Source organism: Aptenodytes patagonicus, chromosome 8 (assembly GCF_965638725.1).
Source record: "Aptenodytes patagonicus chromosome 8, bAptPat1.pri.cur, whole genome shotgun sequence".
Lineage (NCBI taxonomy): Eukaryota > Metazoa > Chordata > Aves > Sphenisciformes > Spheniscidae > Aptenodytes > Aptenodytes patagonicus.
Window position 1 is genome coordinate 24,071,954 of NC_134956.1, and position 25,320 is coordinate 24,097,273.

Below are 25,320 nucleotides of genomic sequence, written 5' to 3' on the forward strand. Positions count from 1 at the left end.
GGTTTTTTTTTTCTTTTTTCCCCTGGATACAGAGATTCTTTAATGTAGGTAGACTCTTAACTACAGAAATACTACTGTCATGGGTGCCAGGTCTGAGACCCTTTTGCTTCTGTTTCTCTCTGCGCGCCTGGTGGTGTGGTCGTTTCTCTGTGGTGGAGCCGTGGTACCTGGGGATGAGCACCTGTTAGCATTCTTCTGTCCTGATTTAAAAGGCTCTTAAAGTTACTCACTGGCACAGTAATTAGAAATCAGAAGGTTTGGGGGAATATTGCCCTGCGTGCCTGTCTGCTCGTGTCTGTTCTTTGGGGCTGCATTTCCGATCCTGTCGTGAGAGAGCCCACTTTTTCTGAATGAAAGCGATGGAGAGCTATGAGGGGTTGCAAAGGTTCTTCGCAGCAGCTTCAGATGTGTCTAAATAACGGCTCCATCCAGCATGCGAAAGCCCTTTGATCCCGACACTATAAAATATATCCTCTCCTGTTCTGCTGTGTCCAAATGGGAGCCTCTTGAAAGGACACCGTGGAAGGAATGCATAAATTTTCAAGTGACAAATCTCAGAGCTTTGTAACAGTCTGTGGGTTGGTTTGGGTTTTTTTTTTTTTCTTTTCTCTCCATGAATTCTTCAAAGTTCCCACATCCTTATTTAACAAGAGAAATCGGGGTCTCTCGTGGGAGATTCGAAGTAGCTTGGCTTGGCGTGATGGAGTACCAGGGAGGGCACGGGCACTTTCCAGGAGCAGCTAATAACTTTAAATTCTCCTTAGGTGCGATGCCAGGACGGAGAGATTTTTCATCAACAGAGACACACGGATGGCTTCTCCTCGATTTCCAGCTGTCTGCAGGCTCCCCACACTTGGGAGATGCCTTGGCCCTGCTTGTGGAGCAGGAGTCTCAGGCTCAAACCCAGAGCTGGCTGGGGGTGTGTGTTTTTAACCAGCATGTAATCCATGCCAAGTGGGGCATTTCAGGAAAGCTGGATAACTCTGCTCATGGATTTGAGTTGATTCCGTCTAATTTTGACTGGGGAAAATAAAAAGAGCATTTAAAAAATGTTTAAACTTTTTGAACTTACTAGCAATGAGACTTTCTTTCCTCATTTAAAAATGAAGTTTTCTTTTGAAAATCAGTATTGTTTTCTTTTGAAGAAAAAAATCACGTTGCAATAATTTCAGGCTGCAATAATTATAAACCAAAGTGAAACATTCTATGTAAGTCAGAGAAAAACTTGGTGTTTATAATTGTTTCATTCTTTCTCAGCCTTTCCTTCTCACCATTTTTACTTCTTCCCAGCAAACCAATCTTTTTTTCTCCAGAGTTTTTGGATCAGCTAGTACCAACAGACCTGGCTTGACTTCAGGCAACCTCTGTGTCTCAGCTTCTCTACGTCTAACATAAGGAAAAATGATCCTGACCTACTTTGCACAGTGCTCGGAGATCTGCAGAAGAGCCACATTTTGCAATTTTAAAACCATATGTTTTAAAACGGATGTTTTACTGGATGCTTTACGGATGTTCAGTGGTTTTCCTCCAGGTGTTTGCATGTCTGCTTTGCCATGGTTTAGGAGGATTATGGCAGACTGCAGGCAGACAGCATGTGCTGGTGGTGGATAAGCCTCCTCCTCTATGTTCTTTCCCTGAGAACACCTTCTCTATTACTTCATTTAACAGTACTTTTAAATCTGTATTTTAAAGCATATCTGTGAATATCTCCTTTGTCCTGCTGTGTTTTAATTAACTCATCCCGGCTGCTGTTTCTTATTATGCATCTCTGATACTTTATTAATTAACACTGTGCAGATACTGAGGAAGTTGGTATCTAAGATGCTATAAAAGATGAAAGTGTTTATCACTAAGAAACAAAATAATGAAGGCAAAAGTTGTGTTTTCATCCGCCAACAATGACAAGCAGAATGTCACTGGAGATGTGATCCCCCCCCCCCCCCCAAAACAAGCTCTATAACTAAAAAGTGCTAAAAGTGAGTATTTCTTTGGTACCAATGTGTTTATCACTATTACTGTGTTGATACTGTTTTGCAGTGTTACCTGTGTATTTATGAGAAGTCCAGTTCACAGACATGTACTTTATCTTGAGGCTTCAATTGCTGGGTCAGCTCCATCTCACTTGGTGATGGGCATTTGAATGAGTAATGATTTTCTTGAACAATCTTTGCTTTGCCAATATTTCAGCTCCTTTGCTGTTCCTATTCTAGATAAGTTGTTTCAGTGGAAGTGTTTTCCCTCAATATCCTTCAACTTGCAAAATTAAAAAGAATCTCAGCTCTTCACCAAGATAAAATTTGTCTAATACATTGCCAACATCACTTGCCTTTCAACTGGTTAGGTTTTTTTAAATCAGTTTAAGCTTGTTCAGGTGGTTTGGTTTTGGTTTTGGGTTTTTTTTTAATCCCTCTACTGACTGGTTTATTTGTTTATTTTGCTTTTCTATGATACTGTTTTTACCCATCTGTTTAATCCATGACCCTACCCCAGGCATGCAGACTGTGTGTATCCCAATGAGTGGTCTGTGCAAAAAAATAATTGTACGAATCCCTCAGGAAGCTCGACATGAAGATTGAGTGCTTCATAAGGGCAGCGATCCGATCGGAGAGTTCCTCTTCCTCCCAGGCTCCTCTTCCAGCCATGTGTATTTCCCACTGCCTTTCCTGTGCTCTCCAGTGACAGAGTCCTTTTCTTCTTTCTTCTTTCTTAAACAGGTGGGCTCTGCATTGCTCAGTCCCTGAAAATCCCCCAGGATCGCAAGGACAAGACCATCGACTTTGATAAAATTATCAAGCAGCTCCTAGAAACTCCCAATGCCAGGGCCATCGTTATTTTTGCCAGTGATGAGGACATAAAGTAAGGATGACTGAGGGAATTAATTCACTTGTGCTTCATAGCTATGCAGAAAAGAGGAAGCAAGTAAGAATATGAATAGTGAAGTGGAAATGTCTGTTGTTAAGAGCAATGTGGATTTTCCGTCGTGGAGGGTAACACCAGGCACGGCGGTGCTGCTATTGCTGCCCTGGCTCACGTGGTGCCCCAGACTGTGCATTGCTGTAGTGGGGAGACGGGAATGTTGATCAAGGTCTGGAAGCTTTCCCTGTCATAGGGTTACTCATGCGTTGGAAGGCAGACCTGACCTTACCTCTCAAAGAGGCGTTAAGAAGATGCCCCTCTCTCCAAGCTCATGCTTCTATGTATTATTCATTAATTCAGAGTCTATTTTATGGCAAGTGATGGTTACTAGTGATAAAACGGCTTGGATGCTCAAGGTTAAAGCACATACGGTGCTCAAGGTTTAACCACGTATGACTTGCTCATAAAATAATATAAAGAGTATTTTAAAATATTCCATATTCTCTCTCCAGAATTTTAAATTAGCTTAAAATTCTGATGGCATTGTCAATTGCTGAGAGGATCAGTTAAACAAAATGAGACACAAAGAAGTTAGGATAAAGTTTCAGTAAAGTCAACGGCAAAACTGTAAGTTTTAGTGGAATCAAGATTTCAGTCTTAGGATATAGGGTGAATTAAAAGAGGGGTCCAATCTGTGCTGCATGGATCGTGATATGGTGTGTTGCAAAATTCCTGAGCTCTGTTGGTTACAGGAATATGCTATTTCTGTTCATTCTGCAGTTGTAACACCGCATTTTTCCCAAGCAATTCTATGTTTAAATGAAAGTAATTTGTGAACAAAATGTTCTTTTCCGCAGGCAAATCCTTGCGGCCGCTAAGAGGGCAGATCAAGTTGGTCATTTCCTATGGGTGGGCTCGGACACGTGGGGCTCCAAGGTGAGCCCGTTACTTCAGCAAGAGGATGTCGCTGAGGGAGCCATCACCATCCTGCCCAAGCGAGCGACCATAGAGGGTAAGAGCTCCCTTCTGCTTGACTCCCTCTCCTGCTTCCTGAAACGCTGGTGGTACAAAAGTCATCGCCCATATTTTTTTCTCGTATGTGTTTTGTGAATAAATGTGTACAGACATGGTATGCTACAAAGAGTATAAAGTACACTGAGTAAGTCTTCATCTCCTGAATTTTCCTAAATGTCTGTGTTCCTCATCTGAAAACTATACGTTATTTCCACAGTTGAGAAGCTACCAGCAGTTATTTAATAAAGGCATGATTTCAGAGCTTATATTAAGCTGTGGTGATATGACAGGGCCTTTATCACTTAAAAGAAAGTAAACCAAAATGATCTTAACATATCCTGTATATACATAGGAAGAGAAAATCTTGCAATTTATGTATCATCTCTGATATCTCAGTGGATAAGTTTTCTACTGAAGAAGTAAAAATTCATTTTTAAACCAGCAGTTTCCATTTAAACTTAGCTTAACTTTCATTTCATTCAGATCAAGCACTATATTGATTTATACATGTTGCTTACGTGCTTCACATATATATGTACTTGTACATATACGCATGTGTATATAAAAATTATGGTTAACTTTTTTTACATAATCCCTTTGTTTCTCAACATTTCCTTGTGTTCTGAAGTGTTTGTTGTCTGATCTTTCCTCAACTTGTTATCCCTTTTGTCTGTATAGATGCTTAACTATCCAAATGGCTTCCTCTGGGCAAACCAAACTTGCTGATTAGAGTCCATGTTCTCTATAATATGAAAAGAAAAGTTCTTTACAAGGGAGACACTGAGTAAAGAAAACAAACTCCTCGGCTGGCACATGGCTTTGTGTCAGGCAGGGTCTCCACAGAGTCCCTGAACGTGTTGCCCACATTAAAACAGGTTCTGGTGTCTTCACTCACTGGAAAACCAAATATTTGCATTCATTTTTATTGTGTCTGCACTACCACCTCATTAGTTATTCTTCTCAGGTATATAATATGCTTCATCCTTTTACATTTTTTAAACCCTGGAGGCATTTTTGCATGTTATTTCTCCATAAATACATAAAGTTGATAGACAATGAAGTGTTTTGTTTCTGAAAACCAGGATGTTTTAATAATCTTTTCATACTGTCTGTATTCATCCCTGAGGGTTTCTGGGACGGAAGTGAAAAGTCTGCCAACAGTACACAGAAATAAAAGCTTTCCAAGTTTGTTTAAAAATATTTTCCTTCTATATTACTCATTAAACACATTGGACATAATGGGAAACATGAGGTTTGCTTTTGGACACAATAGGTGACGATAACAGAGTGGAAGCATTCAGATATAGAAAGTTGGTTAAATAACAGTTACAAATATCAGCGTATTTAGTGTATCTGCAAAAAAAAAAATGTCCATTGAGCCTGCAAATATCTTCTTATTCAGTGAATATATTATATATATATATATATTCTATATTCTATTGCCTAAAAGTTGGCTAGTTGCATTTTGCACTTGTAGTCACGTAGATTGCATGATTACTTGTTTGTGATGCTTAAGTTACATTTTCCCTATATATATAACTGTGTTCATTCTTCAGGAGCGGCTGCCATTCAGCAGACACATATTTTGAGGTCCGTGAGTTGCATGTTACTTTCCGTAAAGGGAAAAACACTCAGCCAGAAGTAGGTACTGCACTTGGTATGAAAGGAGAGGCAGAGCAAAGTGTCCCAGAATAGCAGTTGCACTGTCAATAGCAAATGTCTCCTGGCTGCTCTGTGACCGCTCAGAAAGGTTCAGGCTGGTTCTTACCTTTTTCAATCCCGTTCATCCATGCCTAATTGCCATCTGTATCTGCCATCTGCTTAGTCCTGTTAGGAGGAAGAGTAAGGGGATGGTTAAGAGCGCAGAGCAAATTCCCATTCTCCTGAAGCAGTTTTCCAGAACTCAACATTTCTCTTTTCAGACTGATTCCGTTTCTGTTTCGTCCACTAAGAGAAACATCCAGTGAAAACTGTTACTTACAGAAGTAAGTAATCCTTAGGTATTAGCATTTCTTTGCTTAGTGAGGCTGTTATCCGTATGGATTGTCTGCCTTTCTTGCATTTAGACTGCTGTATGTTGTTTTGTTTTTCTTTCTGTTGTTGTAGTAATTTCATTTGGCTATGAATCCAAGAGAACTGGAAACAGACATTTTAATGTTATTCTTTTATCATCCAGCAATGAACATCTGCTTCCTAAAATTTAGTAATGCATTTCTTTGGATGAAGACATAAAATAAATGAAATAAGAAGCCTTGATTTTCCCTATAAATTGATGGAAACAAACTAAATTAGCAGGATGGAACTCAGTTTGCCCCGAAGGACCGTGTCTTGAGCAGTATCCCAGCCTAGCAGTCTCCTTTTTGTGTGGTGGTGTGCAGCAGTGCTGCCGCCTGCCCCTGCGGCTCACAGGCTCCAGGTCAAGGCAACAGTTAAGCACCAGCTTAATTCCCACTGGATTTGGTGGGAACTTCTTTATTAGTCATGAATGAGGGGGTTACCCTTATTTTACTCCTCAGGAGCATCTTCTTTTTTTTTTTCCCCTTTCCTTTTATCACTGTGTTAAATAGTATTTGCAATATGTTAGAAAAAGATTCCTAACAAACTTCAGTGGAAACAGAGAGCACTGCAGCTCCGATACCTTCACCTGAAATATGTGATACTGCTAGCCTTTTCTCACTCTTCAGGGAAAAACGTTAGGCTAATAAGCCAAAGAATGTTAAATTGCATTGAAAATTAATGTGCCTGCATGTTCAAGTGTATATGGTACACTTTGGATTATCAGATTTTTTTATGTCTGTAAAGCTATTGGTCATACAAGTCATAAACTGAAACAGTCATTATATAGAAAAAGGCATTTTTCAAATAACTCTTCTCCCCCAGCCATGACTCTTCAATTCAAAATACAGATGTGAAATGCAGGTGTGTTGCTGTGTTTACACCTATCTAAATAAATACCATTTGAAGCTCCTATTTTTGGTAACAGTGGGAATATCCCGGCAGCCTCCAACTCCAGAGAGAGTCTAAAGCACTCGCTTTCTTGTAGAATCAGGCCCCAGATATGCAGTTATTTGTCTTGATACTTGATGTCGCTCTTGGGACAAAATTTTCTTTGCCATAGTCCCATGGGGTGATTCAAGAAATCATTACATGAACTGAATTCATTCATCTTAAGTCAGTCTTAATATAGCCCGATTGTCTTTGATGTAATTATGCTGAAAGGATGAAGCTGCATCTTATTTGCATAACTGCAGTAGACAGTGAGCCAGAGGAAGCGCACACTTAAATAGTAATCACTTCATGAAAAGTTGAGTTTGGGACAAGCTCCATAGCCAACTTAACCAAGTATCAACTAAGTTGAAAGGCTTTGCCAGGTTTTCAGGGAAAAAAAGCAGACTGCATTTATTTTCAGAACAACTATGGCAGCAGAATATTGTGTTCTGGTTATTGTTGCTTTGAACTCTTCCAAAAAAAGGTTGTGACGGCGTGTCCTCACACGTAGAGAAGATTACTAAAACATCAGCCCAGTCCTGAAACTCAGCGTATGCTCAGAGGAACAAGCCCAGTGTGTTGCATTGCAGAACTGCAAGTATCTGTGCTTATGTGTGTAAGAGTTTGCAGTCATATGCCTTATTTTGAATAGTCTTTTACTCGGAGTATATCCTTGTAACATTTTTGTGAAGAGGTGTAATGTAACCACAGAGCGAGTGTTAGTGCTGCAAGATGAGAAAAATCAGACAGTTTAAACAACAGACAAAAGCTGTATTTTCTAATTAAAGTTTGAATGGGATGTATTATTATTATTATTATTATTATAATAATATTCATTTTACAATAATATAGAAATGATGAACTGTGGCTCTGCATCCATTTGACATTCATTAAAACAACAACACAGCAGAAAAAAATCCACAAAAAGTCTTTCTTCCCCAAAATGCATTTGATGGGATTTTACCTACTGCTGCTTTGTTCCCCGGAAACCCTTGTTCTTCTTCATTCACCTGAATAGAAAGATAAATGTTGCACGTGGGGGAGATTCCCGTGTCAGTTTGGTGTTGAAGAACAGAAAGAGTGCCCTGCTAATCACGGGAAGGGTGAAATGCCGTGAAGAGGAGCAAGTGTGAGCTACAGGAGGATTTCGGTCAAGCGAAAGCAGGCTGTTATGGAGTACTGATGCTATCAGGATCACAGTAAAAATGGGAGATGTTGAGACAAGTATAACAAGTCCCCAAAATTTCAAGTGCCAGAAGGAAAATGGAAGCACAGTGGAAAATGAAAAGTTGAGACTTCAAAAAAACAGTGTTTTGTTCTTGCAGTTCAGCTGAGCTACTCGCCTTCAGACTAGCAAATTACTGTTCGTGGTTGTCTTTTCCTTAGGCAGTGATAGTCTAAGAGAAAGTTGTTCATTTGCTGCATTTTTCATTTGAAGTCCCAGAAGTTTTGTAGACCATCCAAACCAGCAAGAAACAAAATATGGAAACACTCCCTGGATTCTCGTGGGATGGACCATCATTCCAGCTGCGGACTTCCCCGGATGATGGCTGCGATGAACTGCAACCCTATTTCTTTGTGGATGGAAATGAACTTCTTCCACACTAATCTTTTTAATCACAAACTGACCTTTAAGTATTCCACTGCCACTTTACCTCTTCACATTTCAGTAGATTTAATAAACTTCAGAGCATTTCCTCCTCTTGTTATCACTACTATACCCAAAGCTAATTACATGTTTTAGCTGCCTAGGGTAGCTCTCTTTATTACACCATATAGATGTATATAAGAGTTAGCTGGATGACCCTCTGATTAAAGATGATACTACTACTGGTCCAGACATCAATTAAAGTTCTCCCTAGCAGGCAGATTCAAAGTCAGGAGTTCCTAAATTCTTTCCCTGGAGGACGAGCAGATCTTCCTGCCAGTGATCAGAAAATATCTGTGGCATGAGGGATGGAAAAGCCTGATCCTTTTGGAGCAGGTTTGTGCAGTACTTGCTGAATTCAATATGGAAAGCTGTTGGACAATGCATGTCCAGAAGATACTCAAGTCCGAGGAATGGAGTCAGGCAGATGGCCTTGGGTTTCAGAATGATGGTCTTTCCCATTTTTGTTCTTTTCTTTCCCATTTTTTCTTCTAGTCTAAGCAATATCCACACTTCAGATTTTAAATTTGCTTATATCCAACTGTAGTATCTATTCAGATTAAAAATGGCTCACTAAACTCCTTCAGGAGTGTGGCAGTAGAGAGCATGCCTAGTAGGTAGAACAGTAACATTCAGGATGTCAGTTGGACCTTCGAAAAGTGGCTACAACGTGCTGCATGGCAGGCCAGCAAATATATTTTTATCAAATGCAGTTTCACAGCTGAAATGAGAAAATAAGCAGCTTTATTCCTGCAAGAATATTCCTATCGTGCAACTCCAAGATTTATCCTTTCGCCGTTGGTCCTGTGCAGACCTGGGTGAGGTGCTCAGAGCTTGCCCAGGCATCGCAGGCGGGGTGGCATCCCTGGGCTTCCTCTCCAACCTCAAACCTCTCACTCAAGGCTTAGCACAGGAAGAACTAATACCTGGTAAGCCCTTGTTAATACCTGTTAGTATCTTGTTAAGCCCCACATATGAAGTAGTGAAAACTAGTATTTTCAAGAGACAGTAGTAACTTTGGATGCTCTTTTGTAATCTACCCACTCTGATACATTGGGGTCCGCAGGATCTGTAGAAAGCATTGAACACCTTTTTAGGAAACATGGATCATAAAGTCCTAGAGATAGAACTAGAAAAGAGTTAAGTAATTTCTGAAAATCACAGCCATATTTTTAAGGAGTCCAAATGCCTCCAGTAGCTCTTACAAAGTTTCAAAAATAAATATATATAATTTCCATGAATTGAAAATGTCTCTCTATTCAGGGGTATCTTAGAAATTGTTTTCCTCTTAACCTCAACTGTAAAGAAGATGAACAACTATCTACTTACCTCTTGCTTTCTGTTGTTCCTATGCCTCTTTCTGTGCGAAAATTTTTGAATTGGGCTGTTATACTGTGGTTCATGTTGTTAGCATCCATGCTACTGACTTGGCACTTTCAGATATCTGGTTCTTCCTCTAACTTTTTTTCTTTTAAAATAGTCTTCCTTATCTTTCTTACTTATATGTGATCTGTTTTCATGGACGCCAGCTCACAATGAAGTGAAACCAAGGACAGGAACAGCTGTTAAGAGAAGGCTGTTCTAATACATACATATATATGATGTTAATTATTTTGAACGTCTGGCAAAATGCTTTGCCAATGATGAAAAAAAATATTCTTTATGGTCTGAGTTCAGAATTTGATGCAACTAAACAATGGGATTCAACTAGATTTAAGATTAATTATTCAATTCCAGCAAGCTATGGATGTGGCCGAGGTTTGCAATCTCGTGAAGCTCTCAGCTATGAGGTTAAAAGATGGCTCAAATTCAGCACAAGGAAGTGCATAGCTATTTAAAAAAAATAGAAGTGTTGCAAGTGCTGTAGACCAACATAACTGTCCTTGAATTTTTCAGTTGTTTGTCTTCCAAAGAGATGGTGAATCATGTTTTTAATGTTTTGTTTTTATTTCCAACAGGAGCTGATTTGCTTCTTTTTTGTTCAGGCGGTATTAAACCTGGGAAAAAACAATGAGAGAGTAGTGATTTAAGAAAAAAATTAGAATTAAATTATATCTCACTATTTAGTGGCTCTCAAATATTTTACCTTCACATCCCCAGTCTAGCAAAGCAAAGGAGCTCAGGGTTCATTTTCCTCTGTGTTAGAGACAGTATTGAATTTTATCCAACATTAATAAATGTGGGCGTGCTGTTCTGCGTCTAGCTATGGCTGCATTTACCCCAGGATGTTCCTCTGGGAAAGATGTGCTTTGTGCGGCACTTACCCACCACCTCCCTGAACAGAACAGAAGGCTGTCTTATATCTCATAATAATATTTGTAAAATAGTCCGGTTTAGATTTTTTTTGTTTACAGCCTGGTTCAGAGTCTTTTACAGTGCTCTATTGTTCTCAAGCTTTTTCTCTGTCCCCAGGGCGCGAGTGTGTGCTTTTAAGAGAGTAAGTAAGTGAGATGGAAAGATCTTGCTTGGGGGGTTTGGTTCATCCCGGGCTGCGGGGCTGCCGGGACCAGGGGATCGCTGCAGCCTCGCTACAGCAGAGCCCATGGACACCAAAAGCCAGGAGGGACACCAATCATAAGGGAAAAGACATAAGAGAAGTAGCATGGACCATCACTCATTTACTCATTCTTCCCATTACCTCCCCTGAATTTTCCTCTCATCTCCTTGCCACCGCCCATCTGACCTGTTTTACTTTCTGCACTGCTGGAAAGGCTCCAGCATCGGTGGATTTGTTCTTCCTTGGCACCTCCAGGTTGGCTGTTTGAGAGCAGTGGGAGAGCTCAGCGATCTTCCCTTCCCTGCACTGCCAGCAGCGGGCTCCAGCGCCTGGGAGGGGGCACACCCCTGGTTTCTGGGTTTTAAATAGTGTAATTACAAGCAACAACAATCAGGAAATATACTTCAAAGCCGTTTTGTGTCAGTAGTTTGACAGAGCGACTCTGGTTTGGGCCCTATCTCTTACAAGTAGTTTGCATGAAGGACAATATATATAAAGGTTTATTTGAATTTTTTTCCCCAATGAGTAAATTGTCTTTATCAGCTTTGGAATTAAAATGCTAAGGGTGTTGTGTGCTCATATTATTAAGTAAGTAAATACAGAAATGTATCATCTGTTAAGATAGGTTTGTTATTTCATCCCGTACATTTTGTCAAAAAGATGCTTTCAAATGGCACTTCATACTCCTTATAGAAAACCGGTTAGCTGGCCAAGTGCAGGTGAAGGAAGAATTTACCTTTTTGTATCAATCACGCAGTGTTTAAAGTCATTCTACCCGTAAACTTGTTGGGAATGTATCTTTCCCAATGCTGATGAAGCCATTAATTGAATTTAAATTAATACCGCGGTTACCTGAGAATCCAAGACACACTCGCAGCCGTGAAACTTTTATTGCATATTGATTCCAGCCTGTTGAAAAGTCACTCTGGGAGTTAAGATTAGCTTTGATTCCTCCTGGCTTAGTGCTGAATCTCATTGCCGCTTGCCTGTGTAAGTACAGGCTCATGCTACAGGATTGCAGCATGCAAGGACAGACGGACGGACAGACGTGTGCAACGGGCCGGGCGGTGGGCTAGGCTGAGCGCTGCCAAAGTGAGTGTGCTTTAGCTGGGCTGCTTAGTGAGCCAGGCATCACGCCTCCCTCGTCTTACACGCTTTTTCATGGGCTGCCGGTTCGGAGCTTCATCATGGAAAGTGTGGGTAATTAAATGTTGGCTTAAATACCGCTGCACGGTGATGCCCAGTCTCCTGAGATCGATGGATATGGTAATGCTAGAGATTCAGGCAAACAGGGTCTATTCCCTGACTGTAGGCAGAAATTGTACATTCACTGCGGTGTTGCAGTAGCAATGCAGTGCTTGACTTTAAAGGGTTGAAGCGAAGGCTTTGGGGAGAGGTTTAGTAAGTTCAAAGAGGCAGTAGCTTAAGGGCAGCATTATCTTTTAATATGCAGATACAGAGAAGTTAAGAAACACAATTTTTGCAAAGTTTCAAATTAATGTTACTTTTGTAGTTTCCTTTTAAATTAAGGCATTGAAGCTTTCGGGGGTTTTTTTCTTTTGTTTAAGATTCCCTGTAAGTGTTAGTCACTGAGAAATACAGTCTCAGCTGTAATCTCTGTGCTGCCGCAGACTCAAAGGAAATGCCCCATAGCACTCCAAACCTGAGCTCCCGTGAGGCAACGCATTCAAAAAAACCCCACATACTTCTGCAACTCAAAAGGTAAACTTCTACATCATTTCAGTGTAGTGTTTTGCTGAAGTTACACATCTGGCTGTTTTGTGATGTTCAGTTATTGGAGTTCTTTTGGGGTTTCTTAGACAGTTCGAAGGCTTGATCTTTTTAGAGTATTAAAGAGAGTTATCTGCCACTGCTCAGTGCAAGACACAGCTCATAACCGCAACAGCATTAGCAAGAAATTTTATCTCAAATGGGGTTTGAACCAGTACCTTTTCAAATGGCATTGCTGCTTCATAGCAAAGAAATTAGCTAGAAAGCTCTAACTGGACCATAAAGAACCATTGTAAAATAAAGATTTAGGGAGCTTTCTCTTTGGCCCCTTGAAATGAAATAAACTGTTCACCCAACCTGCAACAGACCTGGCTTGCTCAAAATTGAGGTACTTCTCTGATCCGAGCCAGCTGTTATTCATTCTGTGGGTGTATGCGTGTGTCTGTATTTCTGCATTTTGTGTGTCGCTCCCAGGGCTTAAGTTGGCATTTTCTCTTTGATGTTCATATTTAACTATTATTTCAGGACACTGGAGATTGTGTGGGTGGTTGTTCTGAGAGAGAGAGATGTGTACACACACACACAAACTAGAATGGTTGATGCAGTAAGAAGAGGTAATTCACAGAACATTATTTAGCTATTGATCACTGTTCAGATATATCATCAGTGGTCTTTGTTTTGAAATACCCTGAATTGCATCTTCTGAAGGACGATTTTCCTCTCCATGATCTAACACTGAAGTTGTCTGAGTTGTCTGTTGGACACATTTGGGCAGAGTATTTCCATCCAGAAAGGAAGAATTTTATTTTTAGAAAGCCTGCTATCTTTGTGTGCCAGCTCCTGATCTGCATGTGATCTGGTAGGCACCTCCAAGCCTTCCTCTGCGGGTTTGCTCTGCGCAGAAGGCGTTAATGGGTATCCGTGATTAGAGCAGCTTCACGGGGGAGCGTTTCTTCCTCCACACAGCAGACAGCCATATGCTGCTTTCCAGCATCTTTGCAAGGCAGCAGAGCCAAGGGCAGCTTAGGCTGGCAACCAAACTTTCCATCCTTGCAAGGGGTGTTCAGCAACACGTGGGTAGCACACAGCAAGCACATGAAGAAGGTAAATGACTGTTTCCTATACAACCCCCCAAGATCAGGAAATCCTAGTGTTTTCTAGTGCTGTTAGTCTTTGCTTCTGCGCAGAGTTTCAAGCCTCATTTGTTGATAGGAATTAATTTTCTGTTTGTTAGTAAAATTGGCAGGATTTCCAGGATCTGGGGAGTGATGAAGCTCAGGGGACCTCACTGGACCCTGCATGAGTGAGCCCCTCCTGGGCCACTGAAACAGAGCTGGCTCGTGGAGAATTATAAAAAAATAATGTTTTAGTTTGGCATTCTGTTTAGGCATAGAAACAGAAGTCAAGAAAAGATTTTACCACCTTCTCCCACTCCCTTAGAGCAGTACTGGCACCGAGCACAGCACTCGTGTTGTTTGCCTCCTTGACTCAACCCAGCCGATGCAGGGAGCTGAGAGGATGTTACAGTACCGAGCTGAGAGCATGAGCAGTTTCACTGCTGAAAGAAAGGAGCAGGAGGAGGGAATTAGGGAGGGTGGGTGGTGAGGTGTTCCCATAGCCCATCTGAAGCATCATGCCCTACGTCTGCCAGCATGGCAGGGTCCAGATCTGGGGCTGCTTCTGTGGGGATGGAGAGGAAGAGGGAAGAGCTCTCCTCTTCTCTTTGCATGAGAGTTGCATCTCTCCTGATATATCTTACACTATAATTTAAGAGGTTAACGCATTTTTCTAATTCACAGGAAGTATATTGGCAGAGTATTTGTTTTGCCGTTTATATGGCAATATATGGAAAATGGAATATATGGAAATATGCCATACATATTTCTTGTATTTTTCATGTAAAAAAGAAATTTCAGGAGCTTTCTGAAATAAACTGTTCCTGTTTTAGGTAAAAATAGCCATGAATGGTCCCAAATATCTTGTTTTATAAATGCCATTCTGCAGGAAGGCTGAGAACCACAGATTGTTCCTAATGGAACAGATAAGTTTTCATCTCTGATATACAGCTTTGGCAAAACAGAAAGAGTTTAATACAGTATGTAGCATTTCCAGTCCAGTGCCTGGTGGACTGCCCATGGATATTGCAAAATAGGCAATGAAGAATGACACTTTTTTGAGCAGAAGGACTGATGGTCTCGGTGTTTGTTCACGTTTGTGACAAATTTGGGCTCAAGAGCGAGCTCTGAGTAAGGACTTTGGGATTAGGTCCATGGATACTAGGTGACCATTTATTTTCCTTTACAATTATTACAGTGTTTTAACTTGGGAAGCTTCAAACACTGAAACTGGGGGCAGTGAAACACAGAATACAAATACAATCTGCTTGTGCCATAAGGTGATGGAAGAAATAAAAGGTTCAGTCATCAGTCTTTTCTACAAGGGTTATTTTTTGCAACAAAAAATTAAAACAACATTAATATATTAGAAATTTAAATGAAAGAAACAAGATCCCCCTGCCATCTGCTGAGTAAATACCAGTGTAGCCCATTGGAGGAGCATCTGTGCAGGGGGAGGCAGAAGCCAAGATGAAAAGCAGCTCCTGCTCCTCCCGGTGCTGGGGAGCACCTCCCGTAGCATCGCGCCGTCAGCAGCCGCCCTGCCTGCGCCTTCGTACGGGGTTCGTGTCGGTCATGAAACAAGGCAGGTTCCTGTGTGGTAGCAAAGAGGAGCGGAGATGCATTGAACCTGCACTGGCAGCTGAACCTCGCGGCACCCCGGAGGCTTGCTTTGTTATTTGTTGGGTCTCATTTCATTAAGTCAGTCTGTGCTGTTCATGCCCTTCCCCACCCAGCTGCCTGGAGGATGAGAGGGCAGGTATGTATGTTCAGCACGCATCACTTCTGCTCCTCTAAGAAACTGCATGTGTTTTATCAGAAATGTCTATTAAATCTCATGTGTAATTCGTTCATGTATATTAAATCTTCTACCAAGATAACTTTGAGTCTAATATATTTACAGTAACACATTTCCACTCTGCTTTGTTTAAATTCATACGTCTCAACATTCTTTATCTTACCAGCTTTTCCATTACTCTTTGCAAATGCTAATAAGTATTAACTTGTTTAATATTACTCTTCCTCTTTGGGGTCAGTTTTTCTCTGTCTTTGAAAGAAATGGAAAGCAAAAGTTCCTAAATTCTCAGAAGATTTTTTTTTCTTATGGTATTTCTGACTCTGTCACTACAACCTTAAAAGATTCTCTCTCTAGGCCATTTAAAATTAGTCTCTGAAATCCTCTATGACTTACTTATTCTTTCTCTTTATTAGCAAGCCAGAAAAGAAATACTACTTCATAATCTCTCAAGCAAAGCAAAAATGAAAAAAAGTTTGAGGCTTTTATTAGAGTAAAATGCAAGTATGGCATCCCTGTTTGCAAGTAGCAAATTAATATGCCTATATTATACATTAAAAATGTATTCAGTGTAAGTAGTATGTGTTTATTAGTTTTTGTGTTTTCCTGCATAAGTAGATATTGATTACCATCCCAGTTCTCTCCGTGGAGCTCTGGAGCATCCTTGGAAAGATCTCTGCAGGCTCCGGCTTCGCTGCCGCTGGGGCTTCGTGCACACCAACACACGTGAATTGTGTGTGTCTGAAACAGGCTGAGCTCCACTGGGTAAGATAGGTTCAGACACAAAAATAAATGTGCTCATTTTAGGAAGTGAACAGAGATTTGAAAGGGTTTTTTTGTTTGTTTGATTTTTTTTCCTTTTAGTTTGTGTTGTTAATGCTTGAATGATTATAGTCTTTTGAAAGTAATAGTTTAGGAAATAATACACATAATAATACACATAATTTCCTTAAAGATGATACAATGAATGCTAAAGTGCCCTCTTCACTCATGCTGGGTTTGCAGATCTGCTTTGGGAATGTGTTTTCATTTTGTTGACTGACTGCATGACAACACTCTAATGACCAAAGGAAATGGAAAATAATTTAGAAAAAAAATCCTCAATGTAATCACATATGCTAGCTCTTTAGTAAAGTGAAGCAGGAGTCAATGGATCAATGATCTTGATCTCCTGGTAAGGATAAATAAACACAAACCTTTTGTCTCATAGTTAAAATATAATTGTAAGATGGTGAAGAACTATGTGTTTGCAAGTCAAGATGTCCCTCTGTGCAGTTTAAGGTAATATGTCTTTAAAGCATAGTTCAGTCTTTGTTTCGATTACATGACATGGTCCATCTGGAAATTATAGAATCATAGAATCATTAAGGTTGGAAAAGACCTCTAAGATCATCGAGTCCAACCATCGACCCAACACCACCAGGCCCACTAAACCATGTCCCTCAGCGCCTCATCTACTCGTCTTTTAAATACCTCCAGGGATGGGGACTCCACCACTTCCCTGGGCAGCCTGTTCCAATGTTTAACCACTCTTTCAGTAAAGACATTTTTAATTAATTCACTTATTCATGTTAACACAGCTGTAATGCAACCAACATACTCCAGTTTGCCTCTGAGCCCGCTGCTCCACTTCTGAGTCTGGGGCTGAAAGACGATGAAGGATGTGTTCGTGGGAAACACCTGCTTACTATGAGATGATGTAAGATGGAGAGCTTCTGGTTAAGTTGTCACACTGCCTCTGACCACTCTCAAACTAATATTAAAATTAGGGGAAAGAAAGAAAAAGATCTAGAAAGAGAAAGCACAGGCTCAGTGTCTGAGACTTCAGTGATCACTAATCCCTTTCAAGGAGCTTTCAGCTGATTTCTATTCGCCCTCTGTTTCTGCAGCTCCCTACCAGTCTTCTGTCTGATGCTGCCTCCAGAAAGGAGCAGCTCTGTCGACTCCTTTGGTAGTGCTGGTGAATTACCGTCTGCTTTACCGGGAGGTGTACAGTGCATTTCGGAGCGCCTCTCCCCAGCAGCACAGCGTTGCACTGCTGCCCTCAGGGAGGAAGGCTCGCCTGGCACGCTGAGCGCTGCGTGTGCTGGGAGATGGGGCAAATTAGTTGTCATCCTCTCTGCTAGAAAACCTCCATTTTCTGTTGGGTGGGGGGGATTCGGGGAGCAGGGGCTGTGTGTCCACTCCCGTTGCTGGCTGAGCCACCCCTGTGCTGCTGTTCTCCTGCAGCAGCAACTGCTTTTTGAGTCAAAAGCCGTTATTCTCTAGTTACAATTCATGCGTATGCACAGGTTAGGTGGGCCAAGAGCTCCCATACACACCTGGCATCAAGCTACAGTCAGCCAAAGCCTTTTACACCCGCAGTCTTTCCTCCCTCTTAACTAAGTTAGGACACAATTAATAATGTGATTAATCATGCAAGCTATTTAATAAAGAAGGACCAGGGAAACTAAAGTTTTCTACTAATCCAATATATAAAAATGCAGGGAAAAAAGAGGAAAAAAAACCCCAAACCCCCCTCTCATACTGCTTTCTCAGCTCTGCTGGTGGTTCAGCAATAGCTCGTTGTGCACGGTGCTGATGTATGTCATCTTCCAAAAAGTAACTGTTAGAATTTGTAAGAATGAAATACGAAGCAAGTGAGTGGCCTCAAATTGTTTATTACTACTGATAAGAGAATGGTGCAATCACTTGTGAATAATGATTAAGCCTAATTAGAGTCAGAGTTTTGCTGTTACACTGATAATAGGCACCTGTAGTGCCTAGGCTTCAATATATTCTCTGTGAATAGGTGCAGTACCAGCATCTTTGCTTCTTTATGCTGAGTAGAGTGGATGAGGTTCTTGGCTTTCTTCCAGTATGGTATGTACACGAGTGCCTGTGAAGCAGTAAGCTCTCAGAGATATTTATGAAGTGAAACTAAACTTTTATTTGTCTTTCTCTCTCTAATTTCTTTCCTGGGGTACTTGTAGTGGAAATACTTTTAATCTTTGTTTTCAAGTTTCTGTGTTTCTGTTTAATTACCACTTCACATAGCATAAACTTCCAAAGAAAAATATTTTAGGAACTAATGGACGGAGTTGCTAATGACATCTGGAAGTTATTGACATCCCTTCTGTTCTTCCACGTAGGTGTGCTGAGGCTGCCAGATAGGCTCTGTTGCTAAAGACGTGCATGGAAAAAGCCTGTTTGTTCTCTGGCTTCATCCCTTGGTTTGTAAAGTTTATGGTTCTGTGATGGTTACAGCCTGCTGCTGCGTAAAGGAGTCAAGGACAACAGGAAAATGATTGTGGGGTTTTGGGGTTTTTTTGTGGAAAGATGTTGAGGATATTTTTGTGTGTTAGTATTGGTAGTAACGCACAGCTGAGGCATTGGCTTAAAGGGAAACGAAATCCGTGGGGTGGCTGCTTCTGAGCAGGAGGTTTGAGTGACTGCTGGCCCCTTCCCACACACGGGTGGTGATGGGCACTCGTGAATGTACATTGTTTGTGGCTGGAAATGCCTTCTGAGACTTTCCAGCTGCCATAAGCGATTATTTAAGTCAGAAACTAAGTCGTGAAATAGTCTCTTTGCAAAATTTTGTGGCTTCTCCCCCCTGCCCCTGGAGATCTAGTGTATTTATTAGACAAAAGCTAGGAAGAATGCAGCCAGGTTAGCTGGGAGCGCATCTCTGCACCTGGCTGGTGGCGTGGGTTTTCTGCCCAGCGAGATGGCATCCAGCTCACAGGGGCTGTGGACCACTCTGCTGCGCCGCGGGGGTATGTGAACCAGAGCACTTCGGAGACCCAACTCTGTCTTACAGTAATTTTCAGTAACATAATACTATTTCACATATTTATATTTCTCATCCTCTGTTAAAGTTTGCATTAAGCAGTTCACTTACATGGGGCCTATACAAAGTTCAATACAATACTGCAGCAATTTTAATTTGTGGAGTTAAATTGGTGTGTGCTTTATTTAAAAAAAAAAAAAAAATCACCTAAATCACACCTGAACTCTTTCTTTAATGTCTTCTTAGAATTTGAATTATGTTTTTAGCTTTGGCAATTATTTAAAATGCTGATGTGTCAATCCCCAAAGAGAGAATACTTGTCTCGAGTATTGCCACTTGAAATTTTGGGAAGCCACACAGATGTTCATCTCCTCATTATGGAAATAATGTATTTGGTTAATGTGTTGGTATGAAGAGAGGGGAATACAAATCATCTTGCAACTTGAGAGCCATTTAAAAGTTTCCTTACGTTTAGACTGTCTTATTCATCTTCACTAAGGCATCTCTGAGAGAGGTCCCCTGAATTTGCCAGGTTTGGAAGTGTCTCTGCCCATCTCCTGCTCTGGCCAAGGCCCTGCTGCCCCGTTTCTAGCAGCTCTGCTCTGGCTGGTGCTCGGCGTCGGGGCAGAGAGATGCGTGGGATTCGCTCTCACCGCAGCAGCTGGGGAGTTACCGTTGGGTATTCATCTTCTCGGAAGATCCGTGTGCTGCTCGCTGGGGATGAGGCTCAGGTCTCTCCAAGTGCCACCATTGCAGCCTCCTGGCTTCTTGGGTGCACACTGGAAACGCAGAAAAATGAGGAGAGGATTTGAGCCAGGAACTGGCAAAGGGCACTTGCCTGGTGGTCCTTAAGGCTGGCCAGGATCCCAAAGGGGATGCTGAACAGGGGGTGGGGTAGACCTGGGAAATGGGGAGAGGAAAAAAAAAGAGGTGATGAAGAATGGGTGCCTAAAGGATATTCTGCTCCTGAAATATTTAATTCAAATTGGAAAGCTTTTTTGCTTTCCCTGGAAGATGCAGGGTATTCCGATGACAAGAACTTGGGGCGATGCAGGTGTTGCTGAGCAGGACTCCATGGCCTTGAGGCCAGCCCGAGTGATTGTACCGTATCCCCTGGCCTCAGAAATCATCCTGTTATCTTTATCTTTGTCTTTTCGCATACAAGTCTGAGCACTTGTTCTGGGTAGTACCTTGTGGTTTGATGTGATTAATGTGCACAGTTGGAGTGGAAGCTGTGACTTTGTGTTAGCAGCCTCAGCTGAGAAGGCTGTAGAGAGGGACGGAGAGAACAGTAATTGTATTGCCCTGTCTCGCATCCTAGCATGCTCTGGCTGGATGGTGTTATTAAAGCCGCCTTATAATCAAGAAGTCAGTTGCCAAAAATCAAGGAAGTAATTTTGTTTTTTTTAAAGACTTTAACAAGAAAAAAAGGAAGGGAAGAATGCAATGGAGTTTGCAGGTAATATTTTCTTAGGGGTGTCATCTCAAGGGGAATTTGAAAATAAGACTGGTAGCATATATAGTAGTTTAAACTGAGACATGACTTTGCTGTGCACAGCCAATTATATCAAATCCCCCGGCGCCGTGCATGGATGGCCTCTGTTGTGCCAGTTTATGTATTGGCTCCACCTGACCGCAGCGCAGGCTTGCAAGTGTCTGCCATGTGTACTGTTTAAATGATGGCTCTGCAGAAAAGAGGCATCAGGTTAAATAGCATTTTGAAAGAGCATTTTTACTTTCATCTAGCCAGTGTTACCATGTCAACAGTAAAAAAAAAAAAAGTGTGGCAACTCTCAATGTCTGGTTTGGGGGGGCTGTGTGTGTATATAAGTGTGGGTCTGTGAGCATGCATATAAATTTTAGGATACACAAATATATTTACACATGCTGTAATTATTCCTGTTGACATGGTAACACTTCAGCGAGGCACAGGCAAATATATACAGAGAAAGAAAGAATGAAAATTAACTCTGTGGATTGAAGGAATTGAATGCAGTACAAGGAAATAATATTTGAAACTCGGTGAATTCTGCAGCCTGGGGCTCGGGCTGTGGCTGCCCCTGTGCGTGGCGGGGGAAGGAGCAGCCCCTCGTGCTCCCCTCCCACGTGGCAGAAGCCAGGTACGTCTCAGCCTCCGTCGGTACGTGTCTCGCCTTATTCTCCCACTCCCGCCGCAGGCAGGAGGAGGACAGGCTTTGATTTCCTTTCATGTTTTGTTTGCTGGGAAGGTATAACAATGAGGCTGAGCATTGATTTGGTTTTCGCAAGTTGATTTTTAAGTACGTGTGTCAGAATGGCGCTGCCAGGGGGTGTGCATTGACCACTGCCGGGGTTATTTATGACTTTACAGCTGAGAATTTAGGTCGTGTATCACAGGATGATGGAAAGTTACCTTTTACGTAGCATCGCTGTGGGTCCTGTTCTTGGCTCGTCTGCCGCGTGTGTACAGCGGTGGTGTGGGGTGCCATCGTCTGAGCAGTCGGGGTGCTCTGGGGAGGCTGCGGTGCTTAACCTCATCCGTCCTCTGCAGCAGTGCCAGGCAGTGGCCGCAGCCTCTCCTCCGTGGGCAGCTCTGACCTTCCGTTTGGTTTATTTTGGCATGTTCATTATGTGTGCTGATTGATTTTTATTTTTGATTATTGTTAGTTATAACCTGTTGAACGTACTGAAGGGTTACTCCGGTTGCTGCGTTACAATGTAGAGGGACGTCTGTATTTCTATCCTCGTTTTAAATTATGCAAGCAGATGACTTGAGTTTAAACGCTTTTAAGGATATGCAATGTGCATTTTGCCTGCTGCTGCTATCAAAGGGAAGAAAACCACTCTCATGTTCTGCATTTAGACCTTCTTTATCTCTCTGACTTTACTGCTCTGCATTATTAAAAAGAAACAGGCCATCTGTGGAGCAGCTTCTCCCATTCTGTCAAAAAGGGTGGGAAGGAAGAACTCGGAAAACCGGTGGGACATCGATGCATACAAAGGGATTTAGTTAAATAGTCAATCGCAAATGAAAAACTGAAACAACAGCTCAGACTTTGGGCATGAGTATTATTAATAGGAAAGTGATCTGCATCCTGACCCGTGGGCCTGACTTGCCACCGCTTTGCTCCATGTCCCTGGGTGACACTGTTTAACTCTGCTTGAGTTCTACTGCTGCCAGATGAGATTAACGCAGAAGCTGATCTATTTTTCAGTAAAGCAGAAAGCAACAGATAATTTCAAGGAGACTGGGTATGGAAGTGAGAGGGGAAGCAAGCTATTAACTAAGTTGCCTTGTGATATGTATTTTAAAAAAAAAAAAAAAAGCTTTTCGCTCATCTTCAGGTATGAGGAAAAAAGTGTACTTCATGGATAAGGTCCTGGCAAGATCAATAGCCTATTTCCAATGCAGCAGGACAGCAGGAAAGGATGAGTTACTGGGAGAGAGATTCTGCTTCTGGATGTATTTTTAAATCTGTTCTGTTTGGCCTGGTTCGGGTAATAATCTTTACAGCAGATACAGATCCTCACTCGCATGAGTAGGCTTATGTGAGCAGCATTTCTCCCTTGGCTGGGACTCTGCGTATTGCAATTCCTAAAAAAATTATTCATTCTAGCAGCAGGAGTCGTTTGAATAAGAAGTGGAGTATTCAGCTGAAAGGAGAGCACCATATGCGTTAAGCAACCCGGGTGACTTATACCGGTGTCAACCTAGAAAGTCCCTGTGTGGCTGAAAATGCAAAAACTTTATGCATTATAAAATCTGCAGTTCTTCGGGGGAAGAGGAGCACAAGCCTTCATCTTCTGCCCCGTAACAACTCTCTTGATTCTCTGAGGCATGGATTTGGTCTTTTTGTTGTTCATAAAGAAAGCGGTGGGTCCCTCTGGGTTAGAACAACAGCATCCTGCTCGGGTAAGAGGATGGTCCTGATGCCATCCGGGAGACCGTGGCAGCAAGAGAAACCAGGGATGGGGATGAGCTCCTCTGTGTGTGTCCAGTGCTGCTGCAACAGGAAAAAAAAATCTCGTCCTCAGCTGAGGCCTCTAGCTGGTATGGCAATAAAAATAACAAATAGGAGAAATAAATTTAGGGTTTTCTACTGTTTATATTGATATAAATGGGAGCTCTGTGAAGGTAAGAAGTGCCTGAGGACAATAAAATGTGGAATAATGAATAATAATATACTTCTATATTAACCTTTCTATTACAGCACTGGCTAGACACCACCTAGGTCGTGATCTCATTGCCGTGGCAGCTGTATAATTTTATAAAAGTGATAACGATGATACTTAGCCAATATATATCTATTTCCATAATAGAAGCTTTATAGCTTAAAATCCCGGATTTGCCCTAAGTATGGCAAGCTGAATTTCCTTTGTATGTGCTTTGTCATGTATATAAGAAGTCAAATGTGGCATCAGCTAAAATACCCTTTTTCACCGTTATAATTGGCAACTATTAAAAAAGAAAACAACTGCAAAGCATTTTTATGGCATGAAGGCAGTTAATAAAATCACTTAATATTATGGCCTTTTTATTGAGTAAGAAGGTCAAGAAAATATCTGTAGACTATCTTAACGGCTCCATAATACTATGTAGTGTGTGGCTTGGGCAACATAATAAGAACTGAAAGACTAGCTGTCTTAAAATTGATCTTATCATTCCACACCTAATGCTTTTATCCCAGATTTAATGTCAGTAAATTAAACTTTTGGCTTGAATGCTAGGAAAATCAGAAAGTTATTTGAGTAGCTGCTTTCAACTCACTTGGCACCAGTAATCATAGTAAGGGATGATTTACTAGCTGTGTAAATAAAATTTGTACAACTAGCAATCATTAGTGTGGACATACTTTGGACAAAACAGAGAAGAATAAAAATATCATAAACCGATAAAATCACTACTTGTATGAAATAGGGTCAATATGTTGTATTTGCTCACAAGCCACATGGGCTGAGAATGAAAACACTTGAGGCACATGAGAAATGCAGTAGGTCAACAACTTTGTGTTTCTAATTAGGATTAATTATTTTCCTTATTAAATAACCCCAGAGCCCTCAAAGTCATTGCTGACACATGAAATAGATGCTTCACAGTGTGTGCTAGTGATTTGGTAAACAAGAAGTGACAGAAGTCTCTCTCAAAAAAAAAAAAAAAAAAAAAAAAAAAAACCAAACCTGGTTCATTCAGGCCAACAGCACGTTGTCATCGTGGATCTTCGTGAGCCACCTGCCTGCAGTTCACCTCCTGAGATACTGGAAACTTCACTGGGCTGATGATGATTTCACTGGTGCTAGTTCAGCGTTGGACTCCCTATTTTAATCTTTCTTTTCCTAGGGATTGTTCTTTTTTTGGGTACCTCTCTGCCCTCCTGTGCAGCCGTCTTTGTCGTCTGCAGCCTGTCCTTTCCCCGTCAATGCGTGCCTGACACCTTCCCTGTGATAAATGCCTCCTCTGTGAACCTGCCTCTTTTCTTTTTCGCTCCGTAATGCAGCTGACCATGGCAAACCACATCGTTAGTCTTGGAGCCTAGTTTATCCTCCAAAGCACGTATAATTCCCTTGGCCATCTCTGCCAGGGAAGCTGAGCATTATGCTTTCAGGCAGAAAATGAGCAACATGTAACATCAAATGGAAGGAGAGATGCAAGATTAATGTTAGAAATAAATCATTCGGGCTTTTTTTGGGGTGTAAAAAGCAACCACAAGTCAGCAAGCCTCATTTTCTGGTTGAGAATCAAGCTGCTCTTCTAAGTGTTCTTGGCTCCGTGGCGCTGTGGCATCCTTCTTCATTAGTGAGGCCCTGGTCCGGGAGGACCCGAGAGGGGGTTCTGAGAGTGGATGGGGAGGCTGGAGGGCTGCGAGTGTTTGCTGGGGCAGGGCTGGATGCTGTGCTGGCACTCTTCATCCAGATGACTGACTGTAA

General features: G+C 41.6%; 1 protein-coding gene across 3 annotated transcripts in view; it reads left to right on the forward strand.

Annotated features, from left to right (window-relative positions):
- Positions 1-25,320, forward strand: part of GRM7 (glutamate metabotropic receptor 7) — a 317,851-nt gene that overhangs the window by 166,763 nt on the left and 125,768 nt on the right. For 2 of the 3 annotated variants that reach the window (XM_076346707.1, XM_076346708.1), the window contains exons 3-4: positions 2,715-2,856; positions 3,714-3,868. The exons of the other annotated variant lie outside the window; for it this stretch is intronic. In XM_076346707.1, coding sequence (XP_076202822.1) covers positions 2,715-2,856; positions 3,714-3,868 — 297 coding nt within the window. The remainder of the gene's footprint in view (positions 1-2,714; positions 2,857-3,713; positions 3,869-25,320) is intronic. 3 annotated transcript variants of the gene reach the window in all.